The 15,003-nt window shown below is 36.4% G+C and overlaps 1 protein-coding gene across 1 annotated transcript in view; it reads left to right on the top strand.

The window, feature by feature from the left end:
• UNC13C (unc-13 homolog C) overlaps positions 1-15,003 on the top strand; it is a gene marked incomplete at both ends in the record, with an annotated part of 558,183 nt that overhangs the window by 202,084 nt on the left and 341,096 nt on the right. Inside the window, 3 exons of the mRNA XM_080807399.1 lie at positions 1,996-2,215; positions 13,169-13,396; positions 14,363-14,504. Of these exons, the coding sequence (XP_080663525.1) occupies positions 1,996-2,215; positions 13,169-13,396; positions 14,363-14,504 (590 nt within the window). The remainder of the gene's footprint in view (positions 1-1,995; positions 2,216-13,168; positions 13,397-14,362; positions 14,505-15,003) is intronic.

Genomic DNA, 15,003 nt, shown 5'->3' on the forward strand with positions numbered 1-15,003 from the left:
TTGCAAGATAAGACGTCTTCATTATGAAAGGAAGCTGAAAGATTTACTTGGCTTAGGCTGTGTTTATTGAAAAGGATGGGTCCAGTTGTATTATAAACCTTAATATGGGGGTCTCCCACTCCCGTATTAGGTCATAGTGCTGCTCTGTAGATTCACGTGAGGTGTTGAAAGTCTTGACTAAAACTCATGTAATAGCAAGGCTGGATCTTGCTGTTTAAAAGTTAGAAAAAATTTCAGTGAAGCTTAACCCCCCGCAGGGAGTCTTCCAGTACCATGACCAAACATATTCTGGGAAAACACACAGTGAGGGGAATGTACTAAGAAAGGGGAATATGCATTAACTATACTGTGGAATTGAAAAATTGTGGAAAATTGGTCATTTCAACACTGTGAAGATACTCTGAAATGAGGTTTAAGATATTTTGAAATTAGATTTAAGGACTATTAATGCAAAATTTATTATTTTTTTACATTAATTTATTAATGCAACATTGTTTCTTGTAAATGCTAGGCTCCTACAGGATTTATGTAAATATTCATTCATTATGCATGAGGCAGTTGTGTGAAATTACCTGTAAATGTAACTTCAGAGAGTGATAGTCTTTCTTTCAGGAAGTCATCTGCAGGCATTCCTGGGTGGCTCAGTAGGTTAAGCATCTGACTTCAGGTCACATCATGATCTCAGAGTCCTTGGATTGAGCCCCATGAGGGCTCTGAGCTCAACAGTGAGTCTGCCCTTTGCACTCTCCCTCTACCTCTCCCCCAGCTCATTCTTTCTCTCTCTGTCAAATAAATAAAACCTTAAAAAAAAAAAAAAAGTCACCTACATAGTTAGATATGAAAAAGCACAGAAAAGGACTCATCCAGACAAGTCTCTTTCCTATCAACCTATGGTGGTTTCTGGAAAATCCACTATGAGTACTGACAATTGGTATTTATTTAGTATTTTGAAATCTGTGTAATACGTTGCTTACTATCATACAATTTGATCTTCAAAATAATACTGCAGGTAGGTAGATATGTAGGGAAAGAAAGTAAGCCTTAGAGACCTAAGTCTCTCTGTGAATTATAAGATTCCTAAGTGGCAGAACATTCACTCCACAAAATATGTGTTGTATCCCAAGTATGTGGCAGGGACAATGATAACCACTATTAGACACTAAGAAAAGAAATTTGGAAGATTGGTTGTAAATATGGCCTGAAAAAACCCATGTGAAATGTCATGTGATTGGCCCTATGCTAGGGAACCCAGGTCGCCTGGCTACTCATGCAGTGAGTTTTTCTACTGCACCAGTGGCTTATCACTGAAAGTCTTTTATATGCTATAAAGTTATCTCCCTTTAAAATATTACCATTACGATGAGAGAGTGCCACTTTTAGCCTTTACCTACTACTGATGGTCTCTTATGAATTAGTTGATGAGTTCCTTCTGAAAGGATAGGCAATGAAAGCAGTCCCCTACAGAAGGAATTATAGAATGAGCATACTTCGGGGCTGGGAAGGGTTGAAGTGTCAGGGAGAGTACAGAGTCAGGAATGAGAGGCCTTAGTAGAATACAAAAGAGGGGTGGGATGTTTCTGGAGAGACAATGTCAGCGTTGAGAATCTACTTCCCATCTACTTCACAATTTTGTCAACAACCAGTTTAGCCCAAGGAGATCTATATCATCCTTGGCCTCATAGAGTCCACAATGTAGCAGGACATGGACATTATCAAGTAATTAGAGCTTCTTGCTGCTATGAAAGAAGTTGCACAACAGTGGAACCCAGTCCAATCTGGGAGATTAGGGAGTTCTTTGTGTTCAAATGACTGACGTGGGCCCTAGAATGCTGAGAGAAGAATAAGTGAGCAGAATTACTGTGCTTACTATCATGACTTGTCAATAACTAAGAGGCTCTTTCAAAATAGTATTTTCAGGGAGAAGTGATAAAATAATTTTATGCTGAAATTCTCCAAATCCACTGACTTGGCTGGCATTATAACTTATCTTTACAGAAAATACATGTCTTCAAGAAGACTTTGCAGGCACTGATCTACCCCATGTCCTCCACTACCCCCCACAACTTCGAAGTCTGGACGGCAACAACACCCACCTACTGTTACGAGTGTGAAGGGCTCCTGTGGGGCATTGCTCGTCAAGGCATGAAGTGTTTGGAGTGTGGAGTGAAGTGCCATGAAAAGTGTCAGGACCTCCTAAATGCTGACTGTTTGCAGAGTGAGTACCTCATTAGGGTAGAGATATATATGCAGAGCCTGCCTCATCCTCCATGTTTTCAGATTAGACCTCTTCAGCTCTTGCTGCCTTTCAGTAATTCCAACCCCCACCCCTCCTATCACACAAAGATTCGCAAACCACCCATCAAGTCTTATCGTTGACAATCTGTTCCCATAGTGCTGAGCGCTAACTTAGATGCCTTAAAGCAATGGCACACCTGGCCAGTAGAAAACTTGAAAGCAACTCCTGATCTGTTTGGTCACTTCCATCTCATAATAGCCCTGTGTGGAAAGTGGGACCCTTTAAAGTCATTTTCCTCAGACAAGGGCTAAGGCACACCCTTGTGATTACAGCAATCTGAACTCCTTCCCAAGCCTATTTGGAGTCTGCCTATTTGGAGTCATATTCTTGGAATTGGGAGGTTTTGTGTTTGAATATCGAAGACACATCTAACCAGATATATGACCTTGGGCAAGTTTTTTAACTTCTCACGGCTTCATTTTTCTCCACCAAATGAACAAGAATAATAAAATTTACCTCAGAGGGTTATGGGGAAAACTAAATGAAGTAGTCTCTGCTAAGAGTCTGGCACATAGTAGATACTCAATGAATATTAATGGCTTCCCCCATCCTTTTACACTTCTGAATAGGTACATGTCACTTCGACCTTTATGACAAGTTATCTTAAATTTTCCATTTCCAGAAAAAATTCTTTGTACTGCTGCTTTAGATTAGGTCCAGAAATGCCAAAACATCACCGTCTAAAATACATATTACTGTCTTTTCAGTGCTACATTGATTTGGTTGTGGTTACAACCCTTAAATTACTACAGAAAACAAAACCAAAAAACAAAACAAAACAAAAATACTGCCAATGAAATCTATTTAAGCAGGGACTTTCATTTGCAAACCTTTCTTCACATGTAAATATTGTCCCCTCTGTTTATTGTTCATATGAATACAGTGAATGTGTAACATCCATGGGTTGCCTAAAATTGAGGGGGATCAGAGGAAAATGCCAAAATAAAGATTAAATCATAAATGCTGTCACAGCTGGTTTTGTAGTAAGTCATGCACATTCTACAGTTTTCTCTACTTTATTAGTATTCTCCCTACACTATCAGATCACATGGAGGCTACTAATGGTAATGAATGTTTTGTTTTGTTTTGTTTTTCCAAAATGGGTAGTGTCTCTTTGAAAAAATATATATATATTTAGGAATAACTGCTTAAAAGGAAGGGGGATTGATTCAATACTATGGAGCTAACTTGCATAATCTCATAATCCGATTAGAATTCTACATATTTAAAAAATGAATTGTAAACAGGCATTTTAAGAAATTAGCGTATTAGGGCAGTGACATTTGAAAAAAAAAAACAGAAAAATATTGCCATCTAGAAACAAATGGCTTGAATCCATTAAGGAAAAAAATGATGTAGATTATACTTCAGAAATGAGCTGGTTCTTCTCTCAGTGTTTTAGAGAATAAAGATGTCACACATTCATTAGACTTTGGAAACATTTTTATATTCTGTTTCTTAAGATACATTGATGGATATTGGCTAAATTAGGCAACTTTTTCTTCGAGATTCATTAAAATGCACATATAAATTGAAAGAATCAAAAATAGTTGAGAAAAACGAGGGTAGGTGTGAGTGGCCCAGGAAGAGAATATTTTCTTTAGTAATACCTTTCTACTGTTTTCCTAAAATCCACCCTTGCATTGAACAGAAAGAGGCTTTGCAAGTATATGAATTCAACTACATCACTTTGCACAATAACTATCAGTAAAATTTGAAATTGACTCTACAGAATCAATAATACTTTAAGAAATTTCTCTTTTCATTGCTTTAAACAAGAAATTTTTAATCGTGACACCCCTTGTGTAAAAGACTTCCACATATGTCTATGATGGAAGAAAAGGAGAGAATAAGAAAGTGGGAAATCAGTGTGGGAAGTCTAGCTAATGTAGCCAGCCTCCTGTGAAAATGAGGAGGTTCTATGATTTCTTTCTCAATATGGTCAGTCTGTTTGAACACTTCTAAGAAAAATGTAGACCTTGTCAGGGGCTTAATTCATCATTAGAAAATTGCAATGTGTAAATTAACAGCTTGAACAAAGCCCCACTTCCTAGTAACTTCTATTCTTTAAACTTCTATCCTTTCATCTTATCACTAGAAAAAATATTTAATAAGTGGACTTCCTATGACAGTTTTTCAAATACTTGTCTTTTTCAAATCAGAGTCTTCAGGTTTTTAGAACGTTTATTATTTTGCTAATCTCTTTCTGAAGACTTTGCAGTCTGTCAACATAGACACACACAAACACACACACACTCAGAATAAAAACAAGAATTGTTCTCTTTATTTCTCCAGAATTTAACACATGTTGTGGCTTAATCAGATGCTTAATAAATGTTGGTTAAGCAACAAACGAAGGCATGAGAATTGCAGTTCGAAATAACATGTAGTGGTTTAAAGACCATTCTTTTGTAAAATCACAGATTATTAAGGGAGCCTTTGAGTTCAGTGGATTGGAGAACCCAATCTACTGATTTTACTGAGTTCACATAATCCAGTTTCTTGTCAAAAAGAATCAAATAGATATCTTACATAAAGTTAGATCCCACATCTCTGAACAGCCAGCGTAGTATTCTGTCCTAATTTATAAAGAAATATGCAAAGCTTGTATTAGGGGAAAAAATGGCAATTTCAGGAATTTTATATATAGTGCTTTCCCACTCTCCCATGCAGTACCCCTGACTTTTAGGCAAATTATGCTGCCCAGATGTTGGCCTCACGTCATGATGATGACTCAAGTCCTGTCCTCTGTGGCCAACCCACCGAGCTTGAGTATATCCCTATCACAATATACCTACTGCATTGACTTTTCAACAACATTAAGGAGAAGATCATCTAATAAGTTAATTTGGGTAAAAATGGAATCAGTAGTTGAGTTATTGTAATACAATGGTCATTTTCTTAATCTTAAGGAATAAACTAATAAACTAATAATAAATCTTCAGGTTTAGGGTAGGCTGCTGTAAGGGGACAAAAATGGTGAGTATGCCATACGTGACACCATACAGGTATTCAACATCAGTAAGCAATGGGTATCTTTATATCCATATTTAGATTTCATAGTCCTCAGTTACTTGATAAAGATCTGGTTGCTAATCCTGCTGCTACTGGAATTTTTCAAAACCTTTCTGAACATCATATTCTACATATGTGAAAAGAGTTAGTAATACTTTTAATGCCCCTTAGCTAAAGACCACTGAAAACATGTTTATAGTATTTTATTTTATTATTTCATTTAATTTGAATTTAATTAATTAACATTAGTATATTACTAGTTTCAGAGGTAGAGTTCTGTGATTCATCAGTTGTCTATAACACCCAGGGCTCATTACATCATGTGCCCTTCTCAATGCCCATCACCCGGTTACCCCATCCCCCCATCTACCTCCCCTCCACCAACCTCATTTGTTCTCTGTGATTAAGAGTCTGTTATGGTTTGTCTCCCTCTCTGATTTTGTCTTATTTTATCTTCCCTCCCTTCACTATGATCCTTTGTTTTGTTTCTTAAATTCCATATATGAGTGAAACCATATAATAATTGACTTTCTCTGATTGACTTATCTCCCTTAGCATTATACCCTCTAGTCCTTTCAAATCCTTGCAAATGGCAAGATTTAATTTTTTTAATGGCTGAATAATAGTCAATTGTATATATAAACCACATCTTCTTTATTCATTCACCTGTTGATGGACATCTGGACTCTTTCCATAGTTTGGCTATTGTGGACATTGCTGCTATAAGCATTGGGGTACAGGTGCCCCTTCGATCACTATATTTGTATCTTTTGGGTAAATACCCAGTAGTGCAATTACTGGGTCATAGTTTAGCTCTATTTTTAACTTTTTGAGGAACCTCCACACTGTTCTCTAGAGTGGCTGCACCAGCTTGCATTCCCACCAGCAGTATAAGAGGATTCCCCTTTCTCCACATCCTCACCAGCACTTGTTATTTCCTGTGTTGTGAATTTTAGCCATTCAGACTGGAGTGAGGTAACGCATCTGTAGTTTTATAAGTTCAGTTTATTATCCATTGCTGCAAAGGAGGATATACAGCAGGATAAACCGTGGGCCATCTCAGTAAGATGGTGTTAGAAAGCAGAGGTCGGTCTGAAAGTGAGGAAAATGTATGATTGTGTAGGTTAAAGAAAGTCTTATCTACCAGGAGGAAGGACAAGACTGATGTGAATAGCTGTGCTTAGCAAAGAAACAACAGTCACTCGTTAGTTAGGAGAGGGGTTGTTTGGTATTTTATGGTTTGTTTTCATTTGTGGTTAGATAAACTTGTAAGATGACCTTGTTTGTCTCATATCAACATGGTCATGGTCACACAGGCCATGTGAAGTTGGTGTCCTGTGAGTTTGCTTGCGTCCAATAGGAGAACAGTGTGGCCTGTTAATGCCAGGCAGGCTTCCAATAACACTGTGAAGTAACTAGTCGTATCAGCCAACTTCCATTCAGAGGCTGGTTAAGAAAAGAGAAATAGAAAAAAATAATGTGCTTAAAATTTTGTTTTCTTTTATCTTGTTAAAAAAAAAAAAAACCTGTTGTGAAAAGTGATAAGAACAGAAAAGATCTTTCCTCTTTCCATCTCTCCTTTGATTTCTTTATTTCCTTTACATCGTAAAAATACTTTTGAAATCGAGCACTCTTTTTTCTTTTGTTAAAATTAGTTTTCCCCTCATCTATACAATTTTTGACTCTGAAATAATTGAGAAATATCAAGGAAGTTAGTATCTAATTTTAGTATATGTGCTGCCGAAGCAAGCACGGAAGTTAGTATCTAAAGAATGCTGTAGCTTTGACAAACAATTTTGAGAATACATTCCTGGTTTCATCATCTTGTAATATGCAAATGTTTCTGAACTTGTTCTCAAAGTTTGCATTTACCAATAATGGGATGACTGAATATGGTAGAGGTGGGCAGCGAAAAAAGGTTGACTTTTGGTTTTGGACCCAAGCTCAACAAAAGTAAAATTACTTTAGAGAAGGTGGCAGTTCCTTGAAAGGGGGCTCCCTGCCCACATTCTCCTACCGTCAGTGATGGGGACACCTATGAGAAGAGGAGGTGATGTTGTGCTAGGACTGTGACCCTCCAATTATCCTTCTGTTAAATGTCCGTTCTTTGTTGTGTTCCAGAAATTGTGTGGAGTGTGTAGCTTTGATTATATAAGACAAAGGAGACAGGTGATTTGAAGATGGGAGTTGTAGATCTGCTCCTTGGAAAGACTGAAGGCATGTTAGAAGGGGAGGGTTAAGATGATCTTGGCTCTAAAGCAACTAAAGGGAAAAGGTAAAAAATGCCAGCTACATGCCCACCTACATGATGTCATGAGAAAGAAAAACAGAGGCCCCAAGAACAGGGCCACCTATAGGATTTTATGTGGAAAGGAATGAAAAGCAGTAAAGTTTCTTGGGCTAGAGACTCCTACAGGGAGAAATGCCTTAATATCAGACCTTTCCATGCATATCAACTACCTACCTCCTCTGGCTTCACCAGCCTCAAATGTATTTATGGATATGAAAAATTAAAATACTATAATAATTTCTTCTGATTTCTTTGAACTATTTTTTTTAAAGATTTTATTTATTTATTTGATAGAGGGGAGAGAGAGAGTGAAAGAGAAATAAAGAGGACAAGCAGGGGGAGCTGAGCAGGAAGCCTGATGGGGCTTGATCTCAGGACCATGGGATCATGACTTGGGCTGAAGGCAAATCCTTAACCAACTGAGCCACCCTGCCACCCCTGGATTTTATTTTCTTAAATCTTCAAATACTTCATTGGCTCCCATTGCAAGTAGTTCTAGAGCATTAAGCACATGGCAGATATGGGGTGTGGCATTGTCCGTGGGGAGGGCTTTCAAGGAGTTGCTTTAAAAAATAAAAAAAAAAATTTAAAAAAAGATTTTATTTATTTATTTGACAGAGAGATCACAAGTAGGCAGAGAGGCAGGCAGAGAGAGAGGGAGGAAGCAGGCTCCCCACTGAGCAGAGAGCCCGATGTGGGGCTTGATCCCAGGATCCTGAGATCATGATCTGAGCCAAAGGCAGAGGCTTAACCCATTGAGCCATCCAGGGGCCCCAAGGAGTTGCTTTACAGGCCAAGTAACCCTTTTTTTTTTTTTTTTTTTTTTAACATATAATGTATTATTAGCCCCAGGGGTACAGGTCTGTTAATCACCAGGTTTATACACTTCACAGCACTCAACAGGTCAAGTAATCTTAAAGCTAAAATCCCCAAATTCCATATTAATGTAAAATTCTTTAGTAAATGCTTGTTTCTTCACCTTCTGACATCTAGACCTTATACTTGCTCAATTATTAGTATTGAAATTTTTATATATTATCTCATTTAATCCTTAAAATGACTCTGTTAAGAAAATGCTGCTATTATTTCCTTTGGTTTTTCAGATGAGAAAACTAAGGTTTACAGAGATAAAGTAGCCCGATTTCAGATGATTAGTAAGTGCAAGTCAGGAGTCACACAGGACTGTCACCTTCAAAGCATCATGAACCACTATGCTCCTTTGCCTTATTGAAAAGTGATTTTCTTGATGTATTTCTTCCATTTCATATTTGGACTTATGCCCTTGTTTTATGCTGACTCTAAGTGCACGATGTATGTAAACCAACCAGTTTCTGCTTTCTAATGATGGGCATAGCCTTTGTTTTCTGAAGATTCCAAACCTATGCCCAGTATATATTATCTTTTTTTTTTCCTTTGAGAGTTTTATTTATTCGACACAGAGAGAAACAGTGAGAGAGGGAACACAAGCAGGGGAAGTGGAGGAGGGAGAGGGGGAAGCAAGCCGGGAGCCCCCCACAGGGCTCAAACCCTGGACCCTGGGATCATGACCTGAACCGAAGGCAGATGCTTAATGACTGAGTAACTCAGGTGCCCCTATTTTGTCTTTTCATAAGACTCCACAACGTGTGTATCATTTTACACTGAATTTATTTTCATTTTTTCCAGGATTGTGGCCTTAGGGTGAGAGCATACACAAAGTTCCTAAGACATAAAATTGAACCCAGAGCCAAATTAAATACTCAAATATGGCAATAATTTTGTTTTAGGTTTCCCAGGAAATATTTTATCTTCTCTTTTTGTTGAATGTATCCTGTTTTCTAAAGAGCATGCTTGAGATTTGGAATATACATTTAGTTGAGGTTGGCCTTACAGGCTCGTGGTTAAGCTATATGGATTTACAGGCATCTGAGCCAGTGGTGATTGATAAATGTTTAAGAATTTGCAATGCAGTTGCTTGAAATGAGCCATGTTAGGAATATTTTATACCACAGAAATCTGCTAATATTTCAGGTAAGCTTTGGTTTTGTTGTTGTTACTATTTGGTTTTGCTTGTCTTCTTCCATAAGGGAGGGGAGAAAATGTGCCAGTGAGTTAGGGAGCCTCTATCTCTGTTAAAGAAGAGATAAGATCATATGCTGAGAATGGAGGTTAATGAGGTGAGGCAAGTGACTTGAAGAAAATAGAAATTTTTGGAATTGCTTTTGAGAAAAACAAGAAAGAGATTGAGACCAAGAGAGACTATTGCAGCTGTTAGATGTACATAGATAATAATCTGAAACACTAAAAGCATAAATTGCCATGCAAAGGTGGTGGAATTGTGAATTTCACATGAAATTTATATGTTTTGGGTAAAAAAATAAAAATTATAGAGAAAGTGAGGGTTCCGATTTAGTGGCCTTCCCATTAAATTATGTAGAAAGGGACCATGTTAGCTAAGTTTGCCTCTGTTTACAGATGAATTCTCTTGTATCTCTTGCAAGGATGAATTTTGTTGTGCATAATTGTATCCTCTGATCTGTCAATTAAGCGTTTTTAAAAGTAACAGTGATACATTCCATTTGGATAATGTATTACATTTTACAAAGTGCTTTCAGTGTACATTATCTCTTTTGATCCCATTTATTGTTGATCCCTGATTGACATATTACTCACTGTATTTTAGTGAAGCTACTAGACCTTCTGCCGTACACTTTGAAGAGTCATATAAATGCAAATTTAAGTTTATCTCTGATGACTTTGAGATAAACAGACCAAACCTGAAGGAAAATAATAAACCCAAAGGGTTGGAAATTCATGGCAAATTGCAGCCATCTCAGAAATAGTTTCATTAGGAAAATCGGGTTCGATAAACAATAGGCAGTGGAAAGTGCTTGTAGATCGGTGACAAAAATTAATTACAGATTTTTCTCTGTATCTCCAAACTACATAGATTTAAATTGAATCATTTCCCTCAGATCAAAACATGTAAAAGTAGAACTTTTAAAATGCCACATATCTTTTTCTAGAAATAACAGAGGTTTAAACATAAGCCTCTGTTAACCTGCTCTCCCCAGAATAGTGGTTTTGCAGCTGGGGATTTGCCTGTTGTCCACAAATTAAGACTTTTCTACTCCAACATCAAGAGCATTGGTGAAAGATTTCACAGCTAATAGTCACGCTTTCTTAATTAACTCATTCAAAAAATTCAGGATGCTGTTGTTAAGTACAGAGATTGGATTCCTTTAGGTAAAAAAAAATTTTAGTATATTCTACCTGAATTCGATAGTGATTACTTGAATGAGCATTATTATGTGGGTGGTCATCTGCTAGCTCTTCCTGAATTTAGAAAAATAATCCAAAGGACTTTAACTCTCAAGGACTTTAACACTTTTTTTTTTTTTTTTTTTTTTCTGTAGCCTTTGAGAGCACTAAGAGCTAAAACAGTAATAGTTACTTAGAAATTTGGGGGGAGTTACATTTTATGGCACTTCTCACCTTTTGAACATTCATTCTTAGGATGGCTGTCACATACTCAAGTTTTGGGGTACTTTGAATCTTGCAATAATTTTTTCAAGGCACGACTGCTTTTTCTATTTAATGACTATTTCAGTACTTGAAGTAAAATATGTCTATTGGCTAGCTGGGGATTATTCAATGTAGCCTAAGCTAGTTTTATTGTATAAGAATTAAGGATGTGCAGTCATACTGTTGACGTTAAATTATAAACATGCTGAATTGTTTAAGGATATGCAATTTACAAATGCATAGCTTTTCTATGGCCTGTTTTAACAGAAGACTAGGGCGTTTGGAATATACTTTCAAGTTATCCTAAATGTAATTCATTCATTCTTTGTATTCTTTTTTTTTTTTTTTTTTAATGGGGTTTAGGTCCTCAAAGTTTTTTTTGTTTTTTTTTTTTGCTTTTGTTTTGTTGTTGTTGTTTTAAGATAAAGGCAGGGAATCTGCTCTTTATACCATTAGAATATTCATCCCTTTAACTTTCTTTAATTACACTTTGGTTATTATGAATGTGTTTTTTCCACTTCGGGAAACAAATGTCATACTTTCAAATAAATCAAGATTTTCACTTAAGTACTGCTGTTAAATATCAATTTATTACAAGGAAAGTTAACAGCTGACCTTTTCCTCTTTGTCTTAGCTTCCGTGCTTCCATTAGGCTTAACATTCAAAGACTTAGACTCAAAGAACATTAATAAGGTTATCCTTTGTGGTAGAAATCATGCAGATAAATTCTCTCATTTAACCTCTAAACATTCTACCAGATATTAATGTGGTTATTTCAAAACTATATTTCAAAAAATTATAAGTTGGGTGATACAGTCATGTAGATGAAAATTGGATCTGTTACTGAGTTTTGTTTTTAAATAGTTTTTTTTTTTTTAAGATTTTATTTATTTATTTGACAGACAGAGATCACAAGTAGGCAGAGAGGCAGGCAGAGAGAGAGGAGAAAGCAGGCTCTCCACGGAGCGGAGAGCCCTATGCGGGGCTCGATCCCAGGACCCTGGGATCATGACCTGAGCCGAAGGCAGAGGCTTTAACCCACTGAGCCACCCAGGTGCCCCCTGAGTTTTGTTTTTTATTCTTTTCATTACATCACCTTTGTTGGGCACCCAAAAATATTGGGTATCAGCAGTGGCTGCTCCTGCAATGCTGGTCCTTGGGGTTTTGCTTTCTCATGTCAAATTCACTAAGGAACTATGAGAGTTGGAATCATGGTTCATTGTTAACTTGACATGGAATATTGCACAACCCAGAGGCCACACAGAGCCTTGAAAATACCTGGAGGGTGGCTGGGGAAGGTGAGGGATCCAAAAATGGACTTTTGGAAATCTTTCATTGCCAAAAGGATTAGTGTTAAAAATACCTGGAAAGTTGGGACCAGTCATAAACAAACAAACAAAAAGTCCTGGAAATCAAAAAAGGGTTTTGAGTAGAAAGAATTTAGCTTATTGAAAATGATGGCCATATCACAAAATGAGAGATCTGGCCTTTGATCCATCATGTACTTACATGGTTTCCAAATCCTTTTTAAACAGCATAATCTCTGTAATTCCAAGTAAAATCTTACCAATGGTGGTATTTATTTTACAAGGAGAATGTAAGCACTTAATCATGATGAATTCCATCATTAGAAATAATTAAGCACTTTGAACACAAGTATTTGAAATACTGAATTTGGGGAAACATTTGCCCTCGATAACCTGTTTCTCGGTTTTGTCTGGCATGTGGTATATACCGTATTTGACTTGTGCATTCTTTTTGCTCTTTGAAAATTCAAACCACACATTTGTTCAAGCCCTGATTTAATCAAATAATACAACTGAAAAAGCTGGGAATGAAGGAAGTCCATTTACTTGCCACTAACACAAAGGCTGGTTCTGAATCTCAGCCTAGATATTTTGTCCAGCAGCATTTATCTTGTCCTGCTGTTCCGTGAAGAAGGTACCCTGACTCCTCAGAATGAAACCATTTATTCATTCTCCTGTTTCTTCTTTCTCTCCCTCTCGGGCCATCCAAAAGTAACTTTATGTGCATTTATGTCACAATTGATTTTTCCATTATAGGAGCAGCAGAAAAGAGTTCTAAGCATGGTGCTGAAGACAAGACTCAGACCATTATTACAGCTATGAAAGAAAGAATGAAGATTAGGGAGAAAAACAGGCCAGAGGTGTTTGAAGTAATTCAGGAAATGTTTCAGATTTCTAAAGAAGATTTTGTGCAGTACACAAAAGCGGCCAAGCAGAGTGTACTAGATGGGACATCTAAGTGGTCAGCTAAAATTACCATTACAGGTAAAAAGTCTTCTTTAAAATTTTTATTCCACCTTGAGATTTTTATGTGTTTTAGAAATCACTGCTAATGGTAATTATAGGTAAAATAAGTAGAATTTTCCAGTCTTGTCAATATTGATAAGAAGTATAGTCGGTATTTGAAATTTCTAAAGTGTATCCTAGATAATTGAAGTAATTGCAGTCTGTTGTTCTAATCAAAAGCTCTTTTAGAGGAAGAAGTTTCTCTTTTACAATATACTCATCAATATCCTGCAATTTATAAGAGATTAGCTTTGTAGCTGCCTGCCACTGATAAATTACAAGAGTAGCTAAAAATCTCTTTAGCCAGTTTTTCTTAATGAGAAAACACACATCATTTCACTTAATTCTTGATCAGTACCCCTCAAACATTTGATCCTTGAGTCAAGGCAATTTGAGCTTAGTGATGTCTGGTAATATGAACTTCTGAAGTTGCCTATAACTAGATAAACATTAACCAAGCCTCTTAACTTACTCATAGGGTACTTACAAGATAAAATAAAGATGCCTTTTTTTTTTTTTTTAAACTAGGATGAGTTGTTCAGTAGTGACAGCAAACTCACAATTAGAAATACATTTTAAATCACAGACCTTTGAATTATGTTGGATAACTTTGGGCATATTGTATGTGCATCTTTATTTCTCTATACGTATATATAGTAATGTGTATATAATTATATAGCTGGTGTGAATAGGGCAGTGTATGTGTATAGCTGCTACTCATTACAGGCAAAAGAAAATATTTATTCAAGGAAGGTTTTAATACTCAGTGTTTTCATTCTTTCATTAAATATTTTTAATGTCCTAATGGTCATGAGAATAAAAGCGATGGGAATGTATCCACAAACCCAGGGTGCAAAGTGTTAGAAGAGCTGCCCTTCGTTACCATTTTTGTTTGTTTGTTTGAGGATATCTTTATATTAAAATATTTATTTTTATTTATTTCAGTGGTTTCAGCACAAGGCTTACAGGCAAAAGACAAAACAGGGTCGAGTGACCCATATGTTACTGTTCAAGTGGGAAAGAACAAAAGAAGAACCAAAACCATTTTTGGAAATTTGAATCCAGTATGGGATGAGAAGTTTTATTTGTAAGTATATCATGTGAAACTATTACAAGTATTGATATATTTGGGAATAAATTTAATACAGGCATGCAAAATATAGAGGCAATAATTATCTCATATTTAATACTAAGCAGAAATTATCAAAAGTGAAATTAATATTATGAAGTCACTTAATAATCACATTTATTATTCTTTATCTTCGGAAGAAAGTAAATAAAAATAAACAAAAGGTGGCATGGTTGGGGTGACTGTATAGGAGGAAAAAAGATTAAGATATGATCTGTAACTTGGATTGACCTAACATAACTTCGAATTTACTGGCTTGATTCAGCAATATCGACATCCGATGATTTAGGACTAAGGACAGGGGAAAGATTTTGGGCATCATCTGACCCATCACACCTACACCATGATGAAATGGTTGATAATTTTTACAGCCTCTCATTTTCTAAGAGGTCATTTATTTTTAAAGCCTCTTATATTTGTACCAAAAGGTAAGAAATTATTTTTCTGGCATAAGTTC

This window comes from Martes martes (genome assembly GCF_963455335.1).
Source record: "Martes martes genome assembly, chromosome: 7".
Classification (NCBI taxonomy): Eukaryota; Metazoa; Chordata; class Mammalia; order Carnivora; family Mustelidae; genus Martes; species Martes martes.